Raw genomic sequence first — 25725 nt, forward strand, 5'->3', positions numbered from 1 at the left:
GTGGGGTAATACTTTCTTTGTGGAGCTATTGTGAGGATTGCATAAGACATTGCAGTTGGGATCCTGCTTAACTAAGCACGTGAGTCTGGAGAGACTGGCCTCAGTTTTTTCACCTATAAAAGGAGTCTAATATTGACAGAGCTCAATGAGGCAGGGGGTGATCTGGGCTCAGCATGGGACCTGGCATGGGATAAAAATATAATAAAGTCAGCTACTGTTTCTGTTGTGGATGTTTTATGAATGCATCTAAAGTGCCCACCACAAAGTAGATGCTAAGCTGATGGCAGCTTTAATTATTATTATTAACATCATCCAAAGATGCCTTCCTTTTTTTTTTTTTACAGTTATTTAAAAGTTAGGATTTAGTTCTTTGAAATTTGTTTTAAAAAGAAAGCAGATTTTTTTTTAAGCGTATAGGTTTGTTTTTTTTTTTATTTCTCTTAAGAAGAAGATGAATTTCACACCTTTCTGAGTGTGCACAATGCAAATGAAGATCTGAGACTCACCGAAGGCCGTTTGGAGCTAATTCTGAGCTGGTTTGACAGCCACGACACTGAAGGGGAAGCACTGAGCTGACAAACCGGGGCTTTCTTGGGTAATGTCCCAACCTCTCAAAATAGTCACTTTCCAGACTACTGTTTGTCATACTGGAGTTCTAAAGAATTTTTCGTTCATTGATCCAACTGTGTCCCCTCCCCCCTTAGCACTCTTCATTGGTTCCCTGCTGTGTCCTGGATGAAGTCCAGACCTTTGCCTGATAGCTGGGGTACCCTGTGGGTGTGATCCCACCTGTCCCTCCCAGGCCTGCTTCCACCCTCCTTCGCTGGCCCCGGGCTTCTAAGCAATTGCCAGATACCTAGCAGGTGGATTTTCCCACTTTCAGGCCTTTGCTTGTGTGAGGTGCTCCTCCTAGGATGCCCTTCCCTACCTTGTCTGCCTGGGGAGCTGCTATGATCCCTGATACCTATTTCTATGATTATGTCTCTCATCCACCGTTTCAGAGCCCCTCCCTTACTCCTGGTCAGGGAAAGGAAAGCTTAGTGCTGTATGGTTCCGTAGGACTTGGAATCACCCCAACTACAGATCCCAAACTGCTTGCCTGTGTCTTTCCCACACTAGAGGGCAGGAGGAGGGGCTGTGTGGGGACCACTCTGTTCCCAGTTCCGAGCACTTATTAGGGCCTTAAAAGGATTGTGGAATAAAGGAATGGGTAAACAGAGGGTGCAAGATGATTTTACTTTAGCATATCTTAACATCCAAAATGTCTTTTTAGCTTTAAAATGGTGGGTTTTACAAAGAAATACTTAAAAAACCGGAATCCGTAGTCTTAATCATTTTTGAATACTTATTTCGGTGGCTACTGCAAAGAACATTGCTTTGGGCTATATTTTCTCCTCTTTAAAAGAGTTGTTTGTAGCCAGAAGGCACCTGTGAAACCTTTTGGAAAAATATTCAGTAGCACAAGGGCTAGGTATCTGACCTTGTAACCCTGCCTTTCATCCAGAGCTGTCAAACCCTAAGAGAAATCCATACTGGGAGTTTTCTGGGAAGGTAGAAGCAGGTGTGGGCTTCCTGTCCTGAAGCTTCTCAGCTGGGACTTTTTGATGCGGGGGTGGGGGGGAATGGTGATGAGGGGGCCGAGGCTCTAGATGGCCACTTAGTCCCTTTCCACCTCGAAACCATGATGACCTGTGAAGTTCTAAAATTGTTTGCCTCCACAATTAGGATGATTGGCCTCCAGGGTTCTAAGATTCTAAAGACAGCATTTCTAGGATTCTAAGGTCCCAGGAACCTACGGTTCTACCAGCTCACAATTCTAGTTGTCTGGAATTCAGGTCCTTAGTTTTCTTCTTCTGAGATTTTTAAAAAATTTAAATTGTGGTAAAATATACATAAAATTTGTCATTTTAACTTTTTGTAAAATGTACATTTCAATGGCATCAAGCACATTCACAGTGTTGTGTGATCATCACCACAATCCGTCTCCAGAATTTTTTCATCTTGTAAAACCAAAGCTCCATACCTATTAAGCTATAAATCCCCATATCCTCCCCCCCCAGCTGCAGGCAACCACCATCCTACTTCCTGTCTCTATGAATTCAGTTAATCTAAGGACCTCATATAAGTAGAATTGTACAGTATTAGTTCTTTGGTGACTGGCTTATTTCACTGAGCATATCTTCATGGTGCACGCATGTGTCAGAATGAATGTCCTTCCTTTTTTAAGGCTGAATAGTAGTCCATTGTATGGATATACAGCATTGTGTTTATCTGGTCTTCTGTCCGATGGACGTTTGAGTTGCTTCCACCTTTTGGCTATTGTGAATAATGCTGCTATGAACATGGGTGTACAAATATCTCTTTGAGACCCTGCTTTCAGTTCTTTGGGGCATATACCCAGAAGTGGAATTGTTGGGTTGTATGCTACTTCTATGTTTAATTTTTCAGGGAATTGCCATACTGTTTTCCATAGCGGCTGTTCTATTTGACATTTCCACCAACAGCGCAAAAGGGTTCCCATTTCTCCACATCCTTGCCAACACTTACTGTTTTCTGGGTTTTTGATAATAGCCATTCTAATAGGTGTGAGGTGGTATCTCGCTGTGTTTTGATTTGCATTTCCCTGATGATGAGTAATGTTTGAACATCTTATGTGCTCGTTGGCTATTTGTATGTCTTCCTTGGAGAAGTGTTTATTCAACTCCTTTGCCTACATTTTTCTTGTTGTTGAATTGCAGTTTTTTATATGTTCTGGATATTAACCCCATATCAGAAATATAACTTGCAAGTATTTTTCTCCATTTTGTGGGTTGCCTTTTCACTCGGTTGATCCACAGAAGATTTTAATTTAGAAATTTTTTTTGTCGTGTTGCCTGCACTTTTGGTATCATATTTAAGAAATCAATTGCCCAATCTAATGTCGTGAAGTTTTGCCCCTATGTTTTCTTTTAAGAATTTTGTAGTTTTAGCTCTTACTTTTAGGTCTTTGTTCCATTTTGAGTTAATTTTTGTATGTGTTGTATGGTAATGGTTCAACTTCATTCTTTTGGATGCAGATAGCAGTTTTCCCAGAACCCCATGTTAGGAAGATTATCCTTTCCCCCATTGAGTGGTCTTGGCACCCTTGTTAAAAATCATTTGACCATACAATTTTGGCTCAGGTCATGATCTTACGGTCGTGAGATCAAGCCCTACGGTTGTGAGATCAAGCCCTGTGTCAGGTTCCATGCTGGGTGTGGAACCCTCTCCCTCTGCCCCTCCCCCTCCTCTCTCTCCCTTAAAAAAAAAAAAAAAGGAAAAGAAAATAATTTGACCATATGTGTGAAGATTTATTTCTGGGCTCTCTATTCTATTCCATTGATCAGCATCTGTATTTAGACCAGTACCATACTGTTTAATCACCGTAGTTTTTTAGTTAGTTTTGAAATCAGAAAGTGTTTGACCTTCAGCTTTGTGTTTCTTTTTTGAGATTATTTTGGCTATTTAGGGTCCCTTGAGATTCCATATGAGTTTTGGCCTGGATTTTCTGCAAGAAACATCATTGGGATTTTAGTAGGGATTGCATTGAATCTGGAGATGGCTTTGGATAGTACTGATATCTTAACAATATGAACCCTTCCAATCCATGAGCATAGGATGTCTTTTCATTTGGTGTCTTCTTTAATCTCTTTCAGCAAATGTTTTGTAGTTTTCAGCATACAAATCTTTTGCCTCTTTGGTTAAATTTATTCCTAAGTATTCTGTTCTTTTTGATACTATTGCAATTGGCATTATTTTTAGATTGATTATTAGTATATAGAAACACAACTGAGTTTTTTTGCACATGGTTTTTGTATCCTGCATCTTTGCTGAATTCATTTAATTTGTTCTAAGATCTATAGAACTTTTAAAAATGGCCTTCATAGGCTGTTTACAGGGGCCATAAGATCTTCTCCAAAGTATTATGTTATTTAAAATAAAATCATTCAGAGCTCCTCATAACAGGAGAGATCTTGTAAGGACTAAAATATATGGCAACAGTCTTTTTTTTGGAGGAATTTTAGTAGAAAAAAACCTCTGGCACCTGTCATATGTGTTGGTTGTGACAGAGAAGGGGAAGTCATGGGCTCCAGCTCAGAGAGGTCTGGGTTCAGATTCCCACTTCCCTGCTTATCAATTGTGTAGTTATGTAACCTCATTGAGCCCCAGTTTCTATCTATATCTTTCAAACATGCTGCCCATTTTGCGAGACTGTTATTTTGAGAGTTAGAAATAGGGCATGAGGGAGCCTGTCTCAGACTCTCAGCAGGTGACACCTGTGATGTCATTAATGGCTGCCTGACCTGCCCAGGTGAGGAGCTGCTTGGCCAGATCACCTGCCTTTGAACCTGGCTGCCAGAGTAACCCCAACACTTAGATGCTCAGAATATCAGAGGAATCAACCAGTTAAAGTTTTCTGCCTGTTTTATCTTTCAATCTGTCTTAACTGTGCCTTGGTTTGATTTGGGTCTAGGTTTTGAGCAATAGGCAGAGCAAGTGAGAGGTCAGGCTACCCTGGAGAGAATTAGGAAGTGGGCAAGGAATGCCTGGCCTCCTGTTGCCTTCCTATTTAATTAAAGTTTTCTCTGCATTAAAGTAATACATATACATAGTCACAGCGCGCTAGGAGGCTTATGATGAAACCAGCAGTCTCCTCCCCATCCCCCTCCTCAGTCCCGATTCCCATTGTCCATGTAATCCTGGTAGCTTTTATTACCAGGGTGTCTCTAAGTAACAAACTTATATGACTGTCTTTTATTTTTCAATTTTAGATGTTACTCTTTAATTTCTTACAATTAAAAATGAAGATTTAGAGACTTAGCTTCTCCACCCATATACACACATCTCTTCTCCTGTCCTTTAATACTGTTCTAAGACAGTTTTAGGTTAAATATTCATTGCACAACTTGTTTTTTCTAAAGTAGTCAGTTGTTTTGTGTGCTTTCTTGTTTGTCTGTGTGCCCATTGTGGTTCATCCCTGTGTCCTGCAGAGGTTTTTTTTTTTTTTAAGATTTTATTTATTTATCAGAGAGAGAGAATGAGCAGAGGGGAGAGGCAGAGGGAGAGGGAGAAGCAGGCTCTCTGATGAGCAGGGAGCCCGACGCGGGGCTCGATCCCAGGACCCTGAGATCATGACCTGAGCTGAAGGCAGATGCTTAACCGACTGAACCACCCAGGCACCCCCTGCAGAGCTCTGAATGCCCCCCAGCAGTGTGATGAGTCCTGCTAAGCCATCTTCTGGCTCCTTTTTCCCATTTTCCCTTGAGCCTCTGACCCCTGGCCCAGTCTGGACTCTTGAGCCTGCATACTGCCATCATCCTGGAGTCTCCGCCTTTCTTCCATCCTGGAGCCCCAGGTTCCAGCACCCCGTGGCTTCCTTCTTCTTGGTTTACTCCCTCATTTTGGTGGAACACACCCTCCAATAGCCTTCTGAGAAAGAGTGCAGTAGACATAAATGTTTGGCAAAGTTGCATGTCAGTAAAAGTCCTTACTCTGTCCTCAGTCTTGACTGATAGTTTGCCTAGCTATAGAATTCCAGGCAGCACGTGGTTTTCCCTCAGGATTTGGAAGGCATTGCTCCAAAACCGTTCTTGTCACTTCTGGAATAGCCAGTGAGAACCCCACTCTTGTTTGCATACCTCATCTTTAGTGTAGGAGCTGTCTTGTTTCTGGGCAGTGTGCCTTGGGTGTGAGTCTTTTTTCATTCATTCTTCTGGGTACTTGGGCAACCTTTTTAATGGTGCAAACTTTGTCTTTTAATCCTGGGACATTTTCTCATATTCTTATATTTTTAAAAATTTCCCTCTTCTCTTTTATCTGTGACATCTCCTTCCACAACTCATACAACTGATTTTTGTATCTTTTCTCGCTTGATACTCATGTCATTGTCTTTTTGTTCCAGTCTCTGGGAGATTTTCTCAACTTTATCTTCCCACTCTTAAACCAAATTTTTAAAATGCTGCTAAGATTTTATTTCTTTTGTGAAGAGCACCCTGCTAGAATTTCATGGGTGCAATATCTTCTATTATCTCACTGAGGGTGTTAATTATGTATTAAGTTATTTCTCCTGCATCAGTCCCATTTTCTCCAATTTCCTTTCTTCTACTTGTTTTGGTCTCTGAGTCCGTGTTCAGCCTGGGGGTTTTCCTCCGAGGTCTGATGATCCTGTGTGTTTGTGCATTTGAAAGCTGTGTGTGTACAGGGAGGGGAGCAGCTTGCCGTCACGGGGACCTGGCCATCTCTTTGGGAGAACCCCCTGTATCTGTGTCTGTAGGTTTTCCCTCCTGGCCCTGTCTTTCTCCCCAGAAAGGGGTTCCCCGTTTGCAAGCCTGGCTCCCAGGATTTGCGAGCTGAGTGGGGAAGTGGCCTGGGGTCTTGAAAGTCACCATGTTTATGCTTTCACTGTATCTTCCTCCTGTTCAGTCCCCACATTGCTGCCCATCCTCCCTGGGGTCTGACGGTCCCTAAATGGAGTTCTTTGGAGCTGTTATTTTCCCTTGAAACTAAACCCCTTTCTTCTGTGGAGACTAGGGGGGAAGGGCCTGGTTTCCTGAAACAGGTTCTAGGTCAGACCACACACTTGGGTCTACATCCCTGAGCCAACCGGGCCTCTGGCCACAGCTGGGTTTGCTTCCAGTGATCCCCGCCCCCAGCCTTTCCCTTCCCCTCCCCCAACCCTCTCCCAAGCCTTTACTTTGAGTTTTCTCTGCTCAGCCAAGCCAGTCCACTCATCCATCCCTCCAACTCCCAAACCTTTGTCCTTGGAGGGTCATGCCTTCTTGATTGCTTTACTGTTGATTGCGTGGGATGTCAGAACAAGTAGAGGAACGTGGGCATTCAGATGCCATTCTTGTGAAAGTACCCTTTTGGCCCCACTGTCTTACCCTATGACACCCCCGCTGGGGAGCCCCCACTCCAGCATTACTCACACACCTGCCTGGAAGCCTCAGAGAACTGAAAAAGGGCTCTCAGAAGGTCAAGTCTTGCACATCACCTCCTCATGGAACGCAAGGGGGTAGGTAACACGGCTCACAACTTCTGGAGGCCGCCACCTGACAGGCTGGTCTGCGTCTTCCTGATCATCAGTCCCATTCATGGTAATTAGCTTCATCTTCCAGAACGTCCTTAGAGGATTGGCTGGGAGACCTTTGGAGAGTCATTGACCCCTCTGACCCTCATCATCTGTACCTTGGGGATTCAGTGAATGTGTGTGATGACCTACCTGTGCCCGGCACAGAAGAGGAATTGGGCAGGTCCCGGAAGGGTGCCCACGCCGGTGGGGGAAGCAAGAAAGAGCACGTGCTGGGCAGGGCTGGGAGCCCTGATCGGGTGAGGGAGGGTGTTCATAGCAGGCATCTTGGAGGGAGCGGCACTTGGGCTGACTGTGTAGGGCGAGCGGAATTAGAGTGACCCCAGAAAGAAGGGCAGAGGGGGGTCCCAGGGTGGATGGAACAGCAGGAGCAAAAGGCAGGAGGCCTTTAGCCACCGAGGGACGCCTGGACAGGGCACGGCAGGGATGGGCATGTTGTGCAAGCTGAGGTCAGAGCACCAACAGGGCCTGGCCCGGAGGGGGTGCCATAGCCTCAAGCGTTGAATGTGACCAACTTGGCCCCCACCTGAGGCCCCAGGGCCTTTCCTGAACACCTTTGCCCTGGCGTGTTCTTCCAGGCTGCGGCTTCTGGGGAGGTTCATACGAAATCTTTCTCGCTGCATTTGGCCTTCTTTTTGTGAGGAAGGACGCAGAGACTCTTTGGTTGTCTCTTTCAGCCTGAAGTCACTATGCTCTGCGGTAGCAGTTGGAACAAGCTTTTAAAGATGATTAGGACTGAATGTTCCTGTTTTTAAAACATTTCCCAGGAAAAAGAAATGTTTGAAAGTTAAACATTTTGGCTATTAGGATGGAACAGAAGAAAAATTGCATTTGCCTTTTAAATATGGGCACCAGTACTGAGTTGGGAATCCAAACCCTCCCTCGCTGGACTGCGGGCCAGGCGGGGCGGGTGGCAGGGCCCGCCTGCAGGTCGGTGCGGCGTCTGCCATCCCAGGATGGCTCCTTCCCACCCTGGGTGTCTCCACACCCAACTCTGGGTAGGCTGACCTGCCAGCAGGACCCCAGGCAGGTGATCTGACCTCCCTAGCCCTCTTTTCTCATCTTTATCTTCCCGGCTGACATTTCTGGATTGCATCGTAGAACACACATTTGGTCCTCCTAACAGCCCTGGAAGGCACCAATAATGGCTGGCACCCAGGTTGTATCAATATGCCTGTAATTTGCCGTATTCTGATGCTCTGACATCTTGGGGCCTTGCTGAGCCTGGAGGCACTGTTGGTCCCAGAGTTAACCAATTCTAGAGAGAGTAAAAGGACCCACCTTTGAGCATGCCTTTTGTATACAAACCAACCAACCCAGAGCCCCTGCCTCCATCACCACCCCCTCCTTTATAGGCTCTCTGGCTCTCAGCCCCTACCCGGGGCCCCCAGTCACCCCAGGGCCAGGCACCTGACACATAGGGGCAGCCCCTGGGCCCCCCGAGCCTGCCAGAATGGTCTAGCCTAGCCAGTCCTAAACTTGCTTCTTGTCCCATGGAAACCACAACAAAGACTCTGGTCCAGGTTTCTTCTTCACTCCCTCTGCCTCCTGACCTGCCCTGGTTTCCCCGTGTGGCCGGTATGGCCCTGAATGCCGCCTGTGTCTAGGGATCTGTGAGTATAAACTTCCTTATCTGTGACAGTCATTTCCATGTCTGCGTGTCTTACTTATCATACATACCCGATTAAAACAAACCCCGAGGTAAATACAACACAGACGCTGTACAATCTTCCTAGTGTGCTTCTTGCAAGAACCCTGAATTCTTCTTATAGATGAAGACACTGAGGCTCAGAGAAGTGAGTTTTCATCCCCAGCCAATCAGCCAGTAGGTGGAAATCGGATTCAGGCTTTTTTTTTTTTTTTTTAAAGATTTTTTAATTTATTTATATGACAGAGAGAGACACAGTGAGAGAGGGAACACAAGCAGGGGGAGTGGGAGAGGGAGAAGCAGGCTTCCCGCGGAGCAGGGAGCCCGATGCGGGGCTCGATCCCAGGACCCTGGGATCATGACCTGAGCCGAAAGCTCTGCTTAACGACTGAGCCACCCAGGCACCCCTCAGGCGCCCCTCAGCTTCAGGCTTTTTGGGCCCCATGGTGAACCCATCTGCTACATTGCTTCTTACCTGGGGCAGGTGGGGAAAATCTAGAAGCATTGCATGTAAAATGCAAATGGCCTATATGACACCACCTAGCACCAGGAAATGCTCACAGCAGGGCAGCAGAAAACAAATTTTGCAGGCACAGCCCCTGAGCGTGTTCCTGTCTTCCTGTCGCTGGTCTCTGGCCACTGACCTAGGCACGCGTCTTCAGACCTCTCCTGCCTGTTCCGGCTTCAGGCAGAATTCCCCATCTCCCCGCACTGCCGGCCCACGCCCTCTGTGTGTGCTTGGCTGTGCGTCCCCGGCATTAACGCGTCCGAGCTGTGTCGGGACCCACTGGGGGCTCAAAGCTGAGTGGTGGAGCCTGCTCTGTCCCAATGTTATTCTAGATTGTGCACCATACCGAGAAGTCTGCTAATGTGAATCTCTCAGACATTGGCAAGTGTTTAAACACAGAACTGTCAAAGATGTACTCAAAATGCAATCAGAGATCCTTATACCGTCTCTTTATTCCATCCCCCTCTGCTGTGTTCTGTGAGATAGGAATGGGCGGGAAAAGCCATAAGTGGGCATTTTCCTGATTGTCGCTGCATTTAGAGAACACCAAAACTCTGCCGGGCTCAATGCGCTGCTCCGGGAGTGGCATAGATTACCGAGAAGCGTGCGCGTATCTTGTTGAATTTAACAGATTACGCAGTTTGGGGGCAGCACTTTCTGTTCAATGGGACGGGTAAGTGTTAGCGAAAAAGAATTGTAACCTTTTGGAAGGAGATTAATCTTGGAAGTGCAAGTAGCAGAGGTTTTTTTGTGTGTGTGTCCCTCTGTGAGCCCCGAATGCCATGCATGCTTGCTGCCGTGTGGCATCCATATGTGGATGCGTATCTATTAGGATGTATACGGCAAATGGAAAGTTAAAACAATATGGTCATCCTCTACTGCTCAGCTGATTCGTACCTAATGGTCTTTTTACCACCAACAAACCCATGGCTACAAATGCTAGGAACTCAGATAATCTGGCCGAGAAGAAAGGAAGTATTTGGGGAAGATGGTCTGAACGTTGTCATGCAGATTACAAAGGTAGGACAACGCCCAGTGGTTCTGGAAGCAGGGCTGGTTTCCACGAGGACTTGGGGCTTCTCAGAGATCCAGTTGGGAGATCAGCCACCTGGCCCAGCATCTAACCAGCCTGTCCAGTCCATGATCAGCTCCTCCTACCTGTCCTCATATCTTTCTGGTCCACAGCTCGTCAGGCATGTCCCACGAGAGGCTGGGGTGGCCAGTGTCCAGCACTCCAGAGGCGGGAACCAGGGGTTCACGTCCCAGCTCTCCGCTGTCTCGCTGTGTGACCTCAGGCAGTGCCTGTCCCCTCTCTGAGCTCCAGTTTCCTCCTTTGTCCCCTCTGTGATGTGGACTGGAACCTCCGTGTGTCACTTCTGGGACTGAACTCACGACTGAGTCTCGTTCATCACGGTGTCCCTGATGGTGTCTCTCTAGGGTCTGGAACAGGGCTCATGCTCCATCCGAGTTTGTGGACAGCTGACCAGGGTGGCGATGGTATTACAACGGGGCCCAGCCTCCGGGAAGAAAGCAAGTTTCTGGCTTGATGGGCTTTGGGGACAGGCTGACTGGATTCTTTGCTTCTGAGGGGCCGAGGAGGGGAGGTGGGTAAGAAAAAGCATTTGGACCTTCTGTCCCCTCTCTTAGCTTCACCCGCCTGCAGAACACTCCCTCTCCTGGGGTTCAGGCCCTTCTGGCACTTTGTCAGGCAGGTGCTCCCTCCCCTGCAGGCCAGCCCTCTTCCCTGCTGATGGGAAGGACAGAGGGAACAGCATTAATTCCCTCTGTGTGCTGAAGAGTTTATGTTCATCTCATCTGTTTTACCCATAAAGCCCCTTCCAGTTAATCAGTCACTGAGGTCCCCAAACACTCCCCACCTTCACAGCCTAGATAGAGGCAGGGGAGGCAGAAGCCAAGCAAGAAAGCCTGTGCTGACGGGTCAGCGGGCACTTTATCCACAGTCAGGTTGGTAAGAGCTGCAGGGTCATGGGAGCACCTGGAGGCTAAGGCAGCCTTAGGCGGTAACAACAGAGGTAGCAGTCCTAGAACAGAGGAGGGGACTTCTCTACACCACTCCACGATGGTCAGGCCATTCCAGAGCTTTAGTTCTGGCTCCCCTACGCCCACCTGGGAGAGAGCAGGTCCAACTGGAGAAGATTCAGAGATGGACATTCAGGGTTGTGGGGGAGGGACATGGGTCTGAAAACATGACCTGCTGGGGCAGTTGGAGAAAAAGTTTGGAGGAAAGGTGAGGGGACCCAGGAGCCGGAGGTCGGTTGGTATAAAGAAGATAGGCAGAGTTATCTCAGGATGGATGGATTGATTGATAAATGTATTCATCCATCTCTCCCCATCCATCTGTTCATCCATAATCTGTCCATCTCTGTCCCTCCATCCTCCATCCCTCCGCCCACCCACACACTCACTGGGAGGCAGTGGGCATGAAGGTTTGGGGTGCCAGTTCTGGATGAGTTTGATGAGGCCAAGCCCCAAGGTCTGTCAAGTGTCCAGTGCCGTCTGCAGTTATCAGTCACTTTATTAGTGACTTGTGTAAACTTAGGCAACCTCTCTGAGCCTTGCTTTTCCCAGATGGAAAATGGGGAGAGTTATACTTCGGTATCTGTGACGGTTATACACAGCTGGAGAGTTGCCAGGTCCAAGTGACCATCCAGACAGATATGTCTGTGGCTAGACCTCCAGCTCAGAGGGGCGCGGTGCTGGACCACTGATGTGTTTGCCAATGGACGTGCCCCCTGCCTCCGAGCCGTGGCACCCACTCTGCAGGGAGAGCCCAGACAGTATTTGAGGGTATCAGGCAGCAAGTTGCGGCTCCTGTCCCCACCCGGCTCTGTGTACAGGAGCCTTGACCCCCATCCATTCTTCCCTGGGAGGGAAGAAGCCTCTCAGTTCCCTCCTCCGGGGAGGGGGGAGGAACAGGGGAGAGCTGACAGCTCCGTGCTCACTCCCCAGTCCGCGGTAGTCCCGAGCTACAGAAATAAATGAAACTGTATAGTTGGAGTCGTTTGCTAATTAGTTTAAGTAACACCCCCAGTCAGAGACAGGACATAAATACATTAGCAGGGCTCCCCCAGCCGGGGCGGTGCTCAGAGTGGGATGGATGGGAGACGTGAAGTCGAAACATAGATTCAGAGCTGGAAGGCTGTGGGCAGAGGCCACCCCTCATCCTCCGATTGCCATGCGGGAAGGGGCTCAGCGAGAGTCCCCAGCTGACTCCGTGGCCTGGCGGCCTTGAAGGAGTCGGAGTCGCTGACCCAGAGATGTGGGATCAGCTGGACCCATGTCCAGGGGCCCCTCCCCTGCTCACTGCTGTGGGACCTGGACAGGTTCCTGACCCGAGAGCCTCATTTTCCCCAGCTACAGAGCGTATCTTGGAAAGTTCCTTGGGGATTGGAGGGGTCAGCCTTTACCCAGGGTGGCTGGCCCCACGATGGGGTCCAGGAGATGGTGGTCTTCTCTGGGGTGTCCTCCACGACCCTCCCCCAGATGCTCAGGCCCCCGCAAACCTCCTCCCTCCCCGCGGGCAGCCGGAGCAGGGCCACTGAGGGGTTCTCTGCTCCATGTCACCCTGTGATGCTTTCGGCGGCTTCATTTGCCAGATTTCTGCTGGGACCTGCTGGGGATGGGACGAGCGAAGCAAACATATCTGGTCCTGTGCCCCTGCAGCTCTCTGGCTCGGCTTGGGAAGCAAACAGTTACTCTGCACCCCTCAGCCGGGCCCAGAAAGGTGGGCTGTGATGGAAGTAGGAGGGTGGGCACGGTGGGGAGGCAGAAGGCCTGGAGAGCCCCCCCCCCACCTGACTGGCAGCACCGAGGGGCAGGGGCCTGCCAGGAGTGGGCAGTTCCTCAAAATGAGTGACGTGGGCTGGGTGTGTGTAGTAGGGACAGGTGCGGACTGGGGCAGATGGACACTGGCTTCCGGTCTAAGGGAAGCACAGATACTCAGCACTTGACTGAGCCAGGAGCATGAAATTTTAAAATTGATTGATCGATTTTTAGAAAACAAAGAATGGCATTTTATTGGGACTTTTTTGCATTTTTTATGTTGGCAACCAGATTCAAATAGAAAAGTTATGCCAAACGAAATGTGCCTCTGGGCAGGTCTGGCCTGCAAACGGGGCCCGGGGAAGCTGACACTGTGAATACCAAGTGCTGCTTGTCTCTGTTCAGTGTCTTCTGAAACCCCAGAGCGGTTTGGAGGGGTGGGTGTTCTTCTTCCTGCTTTCTGGGGGGCGGAGACCGAGGCACACAGCTGGTGAGTGGCAGAGCTGGGTCTGGGACCCAGGCCATAGAGCCTGTCATTGTGTCGGGGCTCCCAGAGTTGATAAACGCCAAGGAGGAGAAAACCCTCTTTTCTCAAACTTGTGAAGGACTCTGGGGCGGCGGGAGAGGCAGCGATGAGCAAGATTATGGTTTTCTGCCAGTTTTTGGGCGAACTTCTGTCTTGTTCCCTTCCCCCCTCCGTGGCCGGGCTGGGACTCAGGTGGCCCTCAGGCAGCCGCTTGCCAGGGCCACAGAGCTCGAGACCAGACAGGATGTGTAGGTCCTGGTCTCGGGGGTGGGGGTGGGGTGTGAAGAAAGAAGATTCTAACTACGTTCTGGACTCTTCTGTTCCCTTGCCATTAGAATACAATAGTTGTAGTTACAGTGCCCGAAACATTGTTGTATTATTGTTTATTATTCTCACGATTGATTGTTTGCCACCAGGCTCGCCCTGCCCCTTCCCGGAGCTCACACGGGGCTGGGAAAAGCACACTTCTTCCTAGATCGCCCATCAGGAGCCGAGTCTGATCACACGTCTGTCCCATCCGATCCGATACTGTGGGCGTCAGTTCTCAGTGAGGCAAACGGTCCTTAGAAGTTGGGGCATTTCTGGAATTGGGTTCCTGACAGAACACTCACAGGGCAGAGGATACAGTTTCACGAAGGCCCTGCTCTTCCTGGGAGGGGGCGGGGGCAGGGAGGTCCTTAGCTCCCAGGAAGGGGCATTCCCCAGGCACACCCTCCGTGGTCAGGGGAAACTGAGGCTCAGAGAGGTTGAGTGACTTGCTCATTTGAGAGGTGACAGAGCTGGGATTAGAACTGAAGCCAGCGGGCTCCCAAACTGAGCACTGCGGCTGTGTGTGCTCTTGTGGGGGTCATGGCCACCCGGGGTCAGAGAATAAGCGCTATGAAGGGTGGATCTCCAGCAGCCAGGCGGCCTGTTGCTCTTCCTTCTCCGTTTGCCAGGAGCCGGGAGGTTGAGGCCCCTTGGGAGGGTTCCCCGACATGTCACCCAGGGGCCCCCCCAGACAGAAGGCTGGAGGGGCCAGGAGAAGGACTTGGGCCTCCGGGTTGGCTCAGCTTCAACATTACATTTTCATCCAAATCGGGGCCAACAGGTACTGTCAGAACTTTTTCTCTAGGCCCAGGGAGCCCGGCAACTGAGGCAGGTGGGCGATGGGGAGGCAGAGACCCGAGTCTGGGGTCAGGCTCTTTTCTGGGGGGCAGTGGGGGCCAAGGGTGGGGGTGGTGGTTTACTGAGTCCGAGGGGTTGTGGTAGTGGGGGGGCGGCCCACAGCCATGTCAGGCAGGAGACAGCACCCACACCCGCTCAGGGCATCTGCAAGGTGGGGCCCCAGAGGAAGAAAGGGAAGGAAGGAAGCTGTGGAAGAATGGCCCGGGGCTCTGCACAGAGCCAAGCTGGAAGGACCTGTTACTGGTTCAGCATGTGGTCTGCATAGACAGCTTTGTCTGGATTGCATTTGGCTTGGACAGTCAGGGTAGGCCCTTCCCCAAAGCGTGGGGTCTCCAGAGGTTTCACACGGGATCTGCAAGGAACTTGTGCTTCCTGCTGGAGCGTGGAGGCTCCCGAGTCAGGCCCCCGCGGGGTGAGTGGCCTGGGACAGTGAGGCTGGGGGGCCAGGCCTGGAGGTCCGGGGTGGGGTCTCCTTTCAGGGGAAAAGTGGCTCAGACAGAGGAACCCGAGGCGGGTAAGTCCTGAGGATGAGGCCAGGGGCCCTCCTGCTGGCCTGGGTCTGGTGGCCTGTCACCTAGCTGCCACCGGAGCAGGCAGGCTGCAGGGAGGAGGATGGGCCTCCTGCCGTGCCTCTGATCTGAGGGCATGGATGGGGGAGCGAGCAGCGGGGGCTGCTCCGCCGGGGATCCCGGTGCCTGTCGCCCGCCACCCTCCCCCCGCTGGGGGGTGGCTCTCAGCAGGCCAACAGCGGTGTCCTGCGTGTCTCTGTCCACCCCTGCAGGTAGCCTGCCCTACGAGTATAAGATCGTGATTGCCGGCAACCATGAGCTGACCTTCGACCAGGAGTTCATGGCTGACCTCATCAAGCAAGACTTTTACTACTTCCCGTCTGTGTCGAAGCTGAAGCCAGAGAACTATGAGAACGTGCAGTCCCTGCTGACCAACTGTATCTACCTGCAGGACTCGGAGGTCACTGTGCGGGGCTTCCGGATCTACGGCTCGCCGTGGTGAGTGCGCCCTGGGTGCCTTCCTGACCTCAGGCTGGGCGCTGGGGGAGGTGGGGCTGGGAGAAGCACTGGGGAGCTCCAGATCTCAGCTCTTCCTGCACCCCTGTGTGGCCCCCGGCAGGCCCCCATATCTAACTGGCAAGTAGTTCTATCAGCTGTGTCCTCTGTGCTGTTCGTCTCACATACAGACGGCTACTGTTATTATCCCCAGTTTCCAGGTGAGCAAACTGAGGCACAGAGAGCTTGAGGATCTTGCCAAATGTCATGCAGCTAGGAAGGGGCAAAGCTGGGATTAAACCCAGGCACTCTGGTTCCAGAACCCCTGCTTTCAACCATTACTGTGTATGCTAGGAATCTCCCCATTGCCCATGTCCCCTGACACACACCAGAGATGCGTGGGTGAGGGGTGACGAGTGATCAGCCAGGCTGAGGAAAGGCAGTTGTAATTTTCATGGAAGGCCGAAGACCTGGTTTACTGTGTCGGGGATGGCGGTTGTTTGAATCGTGAGTACATATCAAGCTCTTACTCTCTGTTGGGTGCACAGAATAATCAGGCCTCATCCCTGGCTCAGTGGGGATCACGGTGAGAAAGAGCCATGACTCTTCTGTGTGATGGTCAGTGTGTCCATCAGAGCTCTGGTGATGATGATGGGGATGATGATGGGGATGATGGTTGTGATGGCCATTGTAGTGGTGATGATGATGATCATGATGGTGAAAGTGATGATGTTGATGGTGGTGATGGTGATGATGATGATGATGGTGATGATGGTGATGATGATGGTGATGATGGTGATGATGATTAATTAAGATGATGGTGATGAATGTGCTCACTTCAGCACATACACTAAGATGACGGTGATGATTATGATGGTGATGGTGATGATGGTGGGCAGCAAATCACTCCTGAGCAAATTCAGTAAGCTGGTCCCTGTGCTAAAGTGTCCATAAGCATTGTTTCTAATTCTTACTCAGCCCTGAGCAGACTGATTTATTGTCCCCATTCTGTAGGTGGACAGGCCAAGTGGCCCTTAGCAGACTTAGAGCTGGCAATAGCCACAGGGTGCCAAGTGCTGGCAGGGTGAGGAGGATACCATACACAGTGGGGAGAGGTCACATGTCCTTGAAAGTGTGGCGTGATTCCAGAAGGCTCCTTGGAGGAGGTGAGGTGACCTGAGCTGTGAAGGAGGAGAAGGGCATTCACAGCTATGGAGGGGTAACGGCCTGAAGCTGCACCATCAGAGCAGTACATGCAGGGAGGCTGAGGGATGATTTGGGGGCACACGGGGACTGTATGGGTGCAGGGACTTTGGGGGAGAGATGTTACCAACACAGTGTGTCTGGGAGAACCCGGGCTGCCTGGTGGATGCCCTGTGGTGACACCTGGTGGCCAGAGGCTGCTGGCGGGTTTAGGACCTGGTTCCATCTTGCCAAGGCCTCCTCATGGGGCAGAAGGAAGATGTGGGCTGTCCCATTGTCCCTGAGCCACAGGAGGTGCCTGCTGCCATCTCTCTGGTCCTCATCGTGTCTGGGGTCTTGATGATCTCCCTGGGGTCTTGATGATCAAGGACCACTGGGGCACTTGAGGACATGATGAGCTCAGTGCCAAGGACAGGAGCGGAGAGGAGACGGTTGAATCTGCCTGGCAGGCCACTGGAGCCCAGATTTGGAGAAGGAGTCTGGCTGAACATGCTGCAAGGACTGGAGCGTGAGGTGCAAGAGGGAAGTCAGGAGGGCCGAGGGGGAGGCCTTCAGGTACCAGACCAGGCAGCCTGGACTGCATCTCCTTGCCCAGTATTTTGAACACCCCCTTACCCCTGCACGTCCACATACATACACAACCCTTTAAAAAAATATTCTATTCTATAGGAGTTAGTGTGGTTTTGGAACCAAACTGCTTGGGCTCAAATCTTGGCCTCAAATTCCTGAATTTGCTCAGGAATGATTTGCTGCTTTTATGAGCTGTGTGACCCTGGGTAAGTCACTTAACCTCTCTGTGCCCCAGTTTCCTTCCCTGCAGAATGGAAGTGACAGTGCACGTCCTGCAGAGGGTGGTCGTGAAGGTGTCAGGAGGGTTTAGCTGGGCCTGGTATCTGTACCAATAAGCTCTTCATGAACAGAGACCCCATTGCTGTTATTTGCTGCAGAGACCAGCCTTCCAACACCACCTTGTCCAGAACCCAGTATGTGGGCTGGAGGATAAGCAGGGGATGGGGACTGGCAGGTGTCACTCAGTGTCCACCCCCTTCCCCCAGAGCAGCTGTATGCACCCCTATGGCTGGGGGCTGAGCAACCCCTTTGACAGTCTGCTCTCAGGCTCATGGGTGCTTGGAGGGCCAGGGTGTTGGGCCAGCCCTGTTGTCCCCTCTGCCAGCTAGAGGCCAAGTGCTGGTGCTCCCGAGGCCTGAGTGAGGTCCAGCTGCCCTGTGCTTGGGCCGCCAGTGGCTACTGCCTTTGGCTTTTGGGATTTCCAGCCTGACAGTTCTAGACCCTTTAGTTCCAGAATTTTCCTGGGGCCTTACTGCTTTCTCCTTGACCCCCTTACCTGTCATCCTGGCTGGCTGGGTGCACACCCACTGCCTGATGCCATGTGGAGCCTAGTACTGAGTGCGGGAGTGAGAGGCTTAGGCCAGAGAAGGGACCTCAGGAGGCCTTGGTGAGATCCAGGAGGGCTCCCTGTCGGAGGGGGGTTTGAACTGCAGTTTCCGCAAGCGGAGGGGGCAGGAGAGGAGCCATATTTCTGAGTCCCATTCTGTGCCAGGCTCCCCCAGAATCTTCTGGATGCTGTTTGGGCAGCCGTCGATGCCGAGGGCTGAGTGGTACCTTGTCTATGCTCCCCATGCAGGCCATGGGCTGGTGTTTTCAGCAGCTGCCCTGATTTCCCTTGGGCCCCATCTGGGGCTGGGAGCAGGTGTTGGATGTCACAGCAACAACCACGGCCCAGCGGTTGGTTGGTAAGGGAAGGGCTGTTCAAATTGGGACACTATGAATATGTAGCTGTGTGACGTCGGGCAAGTGCCTTAGCCTCTCTGGTCCTTCTGTGGAGTGAGGAAATGATACTACCACATTATAGGCAGTTGTGAAGTCTGTGTGGGCCCATCCAGATGAAGGCCTGGCCCAGAGCAAGGCCCTGGAGGTTGGTTGTAATTACTATTACTGGGAACTCCTGGGGTGGAGGCCGGGATGGGGTTAGCTCTACTCCAGCTGATACCTCAGCAACCCCCAAGGCTGGGCCAGGACTCTATCCCATTTCACAGAAGGGCAAGTAGAGGCGCAGGTGGGCTGTGGCTTGCCCAAGGCCACATAATGACTCGTTGTCTGGACTCCTAGTCTGGGCTCTTCCTGCTCCAGCATAGAAGTCAGTGTCCTTGTATGAACATGTACTCAGTTCCGGGCCCAGAACAATGGGTCTGTATGGGTTCCTTGGTTCTCCAAAAAACCTTCTGATGCACCTGGGTCTTACTGGCTCTGTGAGGATATTGAGGCCAGTGGATCCAGTCAGTGTTCTTGTGGTCTCCTGTTAATTGCTTCGTTCATTTGTCAAGGCTGTATTGAATGCTACACACTGATCTAGGCCCTGGGGACATGCTGTGAACCAGACAGGTGCAGCTTTGGCCTTCACGGGGTTTATGTCCTCGTGGGAGACACATCAGCCGCCAAATCCTTGATTCCATAAGGGCCAGGAGGAGAGGGGCTGGGAGCTGGGGTCAGGGAAGGCTTCTCCTGGGAGAGGGGCTGGGGCTGAGGGGACACAAGCACTATGCAGGGTGGGGGGCTGGGGAAGGGTGTGACAGGCAGAGGGAACAGCTCAGGCAAGGGCCAGGAGGCTGGCAGGGCTGTGGGCATTCTGGAGGCCGATGCTCAGCTCTCAGTCACAGGTCCCTCTGCCTGTCACCCTGTGTCATCAACCTGTTGGGAACCCACACAGCACAGCTGAGGTCCAAAAGGGACACAGCACGCATATGTGCAGGCTGTCAGTCTAGTGCTCGCTGGACCCAGACACACCAGGGGTGCCCCCAGGCTCTGACTCTCACTCCATGTCTGACCTGCTGAGTCATGCGTCTCCAAGCCTCAGTGTCCCAAATGCACAAGGGCACACTGCCCCGCCAGGCTCCTCTGTGCTGTTCCCAGGTGACGCGGCCCCTGGGAAGGTGTTCACGGCTGCAGCGCCTCCTGGTCCTGCTGCTGATTCTGCCTGGTGGAGGGGTTGTGCACCCCCCAACTGTCTGCCGAGACTCAGCCCCTTGGCACCGACCGCCTGGACATATGGTGGCTCATTAGGAGGGTAGCCTGGCCAAGATGGTGGTGATGATTACTAAGTTCAGATGTTTGGGTTTCCCTTTCTTTTCCCTGCTCTCCAACACATTGACTAACACGGAGAATACAGGAGATGTTCTCTCCAGCTTTAGAAGCGTAATTATACCAGTGGGGGGATCGGGGATTGAATAAAGCTCTAGCCATGAGTGTGTGAATAGCAATGGTGTCTGGAGCATGTGGGCAAGGCTGACCCAGGTTGAGGGGGAGACCTGTTCAGTGTGACCCAGCCGGCAGAGCAGGGGCACAGAAGACAGTGACAAAAGGCAGGCTCTCATCAGTGCGGGAAGACCGTCCCACAGGCAGGAGCCCAGGAGAGAGGTGATGTGACCTTACTGAGTGGTGAGCTGCCCGTCACAAGGGGTGTGCAAGCACAGACCCACTGTGTTTGGGCCTGGTATCCTCCTAACCCCTCCCCACTTAGAGGGCCCCAGTTCCTCTGCCTGCGCTGATGATTCCCCTGCAGAGGGATGCGCCGGCATGCTCTCGGGGGCGTGGGTGGGGGGTCAGGGAGAGTCCTTTCGGTGCTACTAGGGGTGGGGGCTTGGGAGAGAGAATCCTTCCAAATTTTCCTTGGGCCATGCGTTCCAAAGGCCACAAGGCCATTGTGTGCCCGGCCCCCTGCAGGGCTCTGGAGACCCAGACATGGATCAGGCCTGTTCCGCCGTCCAGGTGCTCAGGATGAAGGTGGTGGTGTTTGGGGGGTCCGTAACGTCTGACACCCTGTGCTGACCCAGCCTTGGCCCAGGGCAGTCCCCGGCCCCATGCTTGCATGCCTGTCTCCCACAGTCCTTGCCGTGCCCCTGCGCCCCTGCCCCGCCCCGTGACAGGGTGCCTTACCAACCCCATCCTGCAGCAGTCAGGCAGAGAGAATAATCTGTAGTATGAGTGTGTCCCGTGCAATCTTTGGGACTTACCCTAAGAAATTCTTTGTTGTTTATCTGAAGTTCACAGTGAACAGGATGTTCATTGCATCCGCTTTTTACACTCGATATTATATTTTCAAGATTCTTCCCGCACATGTCAGCATGGGCAGGTGTAATTGGGTCTTTTCTCACCGCTACGTAGGATTTCATCGTATGAATATACCGCAACTTATTCGTCCATTTTCTGTAAACCCAGCCACCCTGGCTTTGGGGCTGTTATCAATACTACTGCTGTGGACATTCTCGAACGTGTCTCTTGGGGTACAGAGATCCGTGCTCCTGAACGGACGCACATGACACGCTCACACACACACACACCCACTAGGAATGGAGGGGGCGGGTCATGGGCTGTGCGGTTCTTTAGGGGAACCGCTAAACCGTTTGTCAAAGCGGTTATGCCGATTTCTTTCCCCATCCAGCAGTCCCTCGCCTTGCGTCCTTGCCAGCACTTGGTATTGTAGGGCTTTTAAATTACGTGCGTTCTGCTTGCTGGCCTCCCAGTGTGGTTTGCATTCCCTCGATGGCCAGGGAGGCCAAGCATCTTTTGTCGGCCACTTGGTGTCTTCTTTTGTGAACTGCTCACGTCTTTTGCCCATTTAATGGAAATAATCGGGTGTCTGTCTTTTTCTTATTGGTTGGTAGAGATCCTTTGTGTATTGCGAATGGGAGCCCTTTGTCTGTTGTAATGTGACAAGTGGCTTTTCGTCCTCTGTGACTCTCTCAGTGGTGACTTCAGATGGCCAGAAGTTCTTAATGTTGGGTAGTCCAACATATTTGTGGTTTTCTTTGTGGTAAGTGCTTTTTGGGTTCTGTTTAAGGAATCTCCCGTCCCCTGGAGTTGTGAAGATATTTCCATGTTGTCTTCTGGAGGCTTTGCTATTTAGCCTTTTATGCGTGGGGGTTGGACCCGCCAGCAGTGAGTGTGTCGACGGTGAGCAGGAGGGGTCCCATCTTGGGTGTCTCCACGTGGATGCCTGCTTGGCCCAGCGCTGAGCGGAGACAGTCTGTCCCTCCTGGCATGCCCTGCACTAGCCACTTCCACCTCGCGCCTGGGCTCCGTGTCTGGGCCTCTCCCTCTCCTTCGGTCCACTTAGCTCCAGGACCACGCAGTCTTCATGACTCTAGCAGTAGCTTTCTGTCATGCCTCTTTTCCTACTAGAATTTTGGAGGCTCCACAAGAACAGGAACGTGACTCTCTGTTTTTGTGGTCTTCACTCCAGCGCTAGGACTGCGCCTGGCTCATCAGAATCGATGTTTTTTGGATGGTTGGATGGATGGATGGATGGATGGATGGATGGATGGACAGGTGACAGATGCCAGGCTGTGGGAACTCAGTTAACATTCAGGCCTGGTCTGGCGTGGTGTTCCTCTGTCTTTCTGGGACCTTCCTCCGGGCCTTCCCCCAAGCTCCTCGCCTCCAGGGTCCTTCCTCCTCCTCCTCTCCTCCTCAGTGCTGGTCCCTCCAGAGCAGAGCCTGACCCTGCCACCTCCCTGGTTACCCTGCTGCCCCTCACCCCCAGGCTGAAGGCCTGCCGCCCGTCTCTGGACCCCGTGCCCTCCCCAACGCCAGCAGAGGCTCCGTCACTGCAGGCCTCCGGTCCCGAGTCTCGTGGGAGGCGGTGTGTTTGTGACGCCGCCCCCAGGGCACTGTGACTTTCTAGTCACAGGAAAGCCACGTCTGGTCCCCTCAGGAGCAGATTCGGCACTGAGCAGCTTAGAGGAAGGGGTGGGAACCAGCCATGGAGGAAGAGGAAGAGCTCAGCTGTCACAGAATCTTGAGTGTTGGAAAAAAATTCTGTATACATACTGTATTCATTTATGGGTTTTGGATACATTTTTTTGTTCTGATTTAACTGAAAATGGCCTTGATTTAAAAAAAAAAAAACAAAACAGGAGTGCGGGAGGGAGTGAAATTGGCATGCAGCTCGTCCATCTGGTCTAATTACTTCTGGTATTTTGAAAGAAGGAATATAAACCTGCTGAGACATTAAACTTTGAGAAGAGGCTGCCGGCCATTGCCGGGCGTCTGGGCGCGGATCCTGGTGCTCAGCTTGGAGGCCTGGTGCTGCCTGCAGGCAGGAGTGCGGGGTGCCCTGCGCCTCTCGCAGGGAGCCCGGGGCCTCGGAGACCAGCTCTCTCTAAACGCCAGGGCCGGACAAGGCCCCGCTTGACACTCCTGCTGGCGGGCGGGGCCCAGCCCGGTGATCTTGGGTCAGAATCTTGGCTTTCTGTGAAATGACAGGAGGGATAAAACCCCCCCCTGTAGGGCTGCTCTTAGGATTCCAGGGGGTTGTGTGCGTAAATTGCTTGGCACACAGGAAATGTTCAGCACATGGTGGTCCCACTCACGGTCTAACCCTCTGCAGCTCGCTGCCTGGATTGCCGAGAACGGGGGTAGGGGGGCGAGATCAGGGTGTTCTGCACAGGCAGGGGCTCCCCACCGAGCCGCCCCGGGGACGGGGTATGGGCAGGGGTTGAGCCTTCCATGTCCTTCGTTCCCTTCCCTGTGTGCACAGGGCAGCCCTGCTGGGTGGGGTGGGGGCAGGCACCGAGCTGCCTGGGAGTTTTAAGGCTGGGACCCTCGGGAGCCAGGCTCTGCTTGCCGATGGGACAGTTGTCATAGTAACTGTGCCCACGGCTGTCCCCGAGGCCCCGTGCTCCCGTCGCTTGTAATCTTCTAGACCTTCGTCGCCACTGGACATCTGAGGAGCCTGGGACCCAAGAAGTGAAGGGACTTGCTTAGGGTGCCCCAGTGCTTGAGGGCTGGGCTGGGCCTGGGTGGTAGGATGGAGGGCACTTCCCCCCCCACCCCCCGCCCACTGAACTGGGTACAGAGAGATGCTAAAAGGTTTCTTTTTAAAACTTCATCAAATAGGTCTTTTGGAGAAAACAGAATAGAGGCGAATAGAGTGAAACCCTGGCTTCTTCCTAGCCCCTCAGAAGCTCTCGCCAGGACGTGGCCGAGGTCCTGGGACCCTGGCCAGGCCCGGGTCCTGTGGCAGCCTGGCACCTGCTGTGCCCGGCTGCGGTCAGAGGCTGCTGGGGCCACAGGGACGCCGGCCCTGCTCGATATAGCCCCCCGGCTTCAGGCCCTTCCCCGCCCCCCGCCCCCGCCAGGAATCCTGGCTTGGCGCAACTCCAGCTGCTCACCCAGAATCCTTCGCTCTTTCTCTTAAGAGAAGCTTTTTATTCGTTCGAAAAACGTTCATTTTTCAGTCTCCCTCCAATACTTGTCCAAGGTGTTCAGGGCACTGGACGTTTGGATTGCACGCTCATGTTCTGCGAAGCTCTGTCTGGGGCCGTCCTGGGCAGCCCCTCAGACAGGACTGCGCCCGCCCCGGTCTGTGGGTGCACACAACCGTGGACGGTTTACTTCCAGTTCTTGGGCTTCGCGGACCCACCCGGAGGCCGGAGGTCAGGGGCATCTTCCTCCATCTGGTGCAGCATCCTGCTTCCCTGTGGTCAGTGGCGGCCTTTTCTGGCCCATTCTCCCCTTGTCCCCAGAAGCCCTCTGGGGGCCCAGCTTTACAGAGGGTGGGTCACAGGCCCAGCTCCCTCCCCTTAACCCCCTGAGGCTCCCTGCTGGTTACTTCAGGGCCACGAAGACCCACGTGCCCTGGGTCACAGGCTGCCAGTCCTGTGCCTCTAAAGCTGTGTCTCTTACTGTACCTCTTGCGATTCTAGGTGGTTTCAGTGCGAGGCTGTGGCCTTCCTCTTCCTCCTTCAGGCCAGAGGGGTAGGCTTTCCCTCCTCTTCTGTAGCTGAGACCTGAGACCCCCTGGGTCCGCAAGCTCCCCGGGAGCTGTTGCAGAATCGTCCTGCTTAACTTGCCGAGCATCGGGGCAGACAGGATTGTTTTCATCCCATTTTATGGACAGGGAAGGTGAGGCTTGGGTCGAGGACCTGGCCCGAGATCTCAGCCTTAGCAGAGCAGCGCAGGGGTCCAACCCAAGTGGGTGGACTTGGTTAGCTTCGGGGCGGCCGGCGGCGGCGGCCTCAGGGACCACTGCTTCCCGCCGGCCCCTGGCCCCGTCCCTCGGGCGGCTGCTGTGGGCTGCAGAGCCCAGACGGGGCTCCCTGGGTCCCTGGCCCTGGCACTGGCGTGTTCTCCCTGAGCTCTGAGTCCTGCTCCTGGGAAATCAGACTCGGATTCTCCCCTCGCAGGGCTGTGCGAGGGCGAGATGAGGGGGGCACGCAGAGCCCTGGGCTGGGGCACCAGGGACGTTGGTGGTATTGCCCCCCCCCCCCCGCCGTCTTGAGCCCAGATCGGGTCAGGAATGGCCTGGGTTCAGTGGAAGCCACGGAGCCAGCCTGCCTCTGGGGCTGGCCGCACATCCCACCTGAGCCTGCCACCTCCCTCGGGCCATGACAGTGACCGGAGGGCGGGAGCCAGCTGGCACAGCCCAGCCTGTCCCCAAGGGACCCGGCGTGGCCACCACCAAGGGTGACGCTGCTGCTCACACCCCCTCTCCTTCCTCCCTGGATTCTGACAGTTGTCAGCCCCACACGCCACACGCAGCTGACGAATTTTGATGTCGGGAAGAAATTCCTCACGGTTCCTGGCCCTACACTGTGCTGTCTCTGCACACACACACACCACACACATGCACGCAACTACACACACACACACCACACACACCACACACATGCACACAACTACACACACACACACCACACATGCACACAACACACACACACCACACATGCACGCAACTACACACACACACCCACACACATG

General features: G+C 52.7%; 1 protein-coding gene across 3 annotated transcripts in view; it reads left to right on the plus strand.

Annotated features, from left to right (window-relative positions):
* MPPED1 (metallophosphoesterase domain containing 1) overlaps window positions 1-25725 on the plus strand; it is a 74968-nt gene that overhangs the window by 34340 nt on the left and 14903 nt on the right. For all 3 annotated transcript variants that reach the window (XM_081822605.1, XM_081822603.1, XM_081822604.1), the window contains exon 4: window positions 15522-15747. In XM_081822605.1, the coding sequence (XP_081678731.1) occupies window positions 15522-15747 (226 nt within the window). The remainder of the gene's footprint in view (window positions 1-15521; window positions 15748-25725) is intronic.

Source organism: Leptonychotes weddellii, chromosome 5 (genome assembly GCF_054177405.1).
Source record: "Leptonychotes weddellii isolate Sample4059 chromosome 5, ASM5417740v2, whole genome shotgun sequence".
Lineage (NCBI taxonomy): Eukaryota > Metazoa > Chordata > Mammalia > Carnivora > Phocidae > Leptonychotes > Leptonychotes weddellii.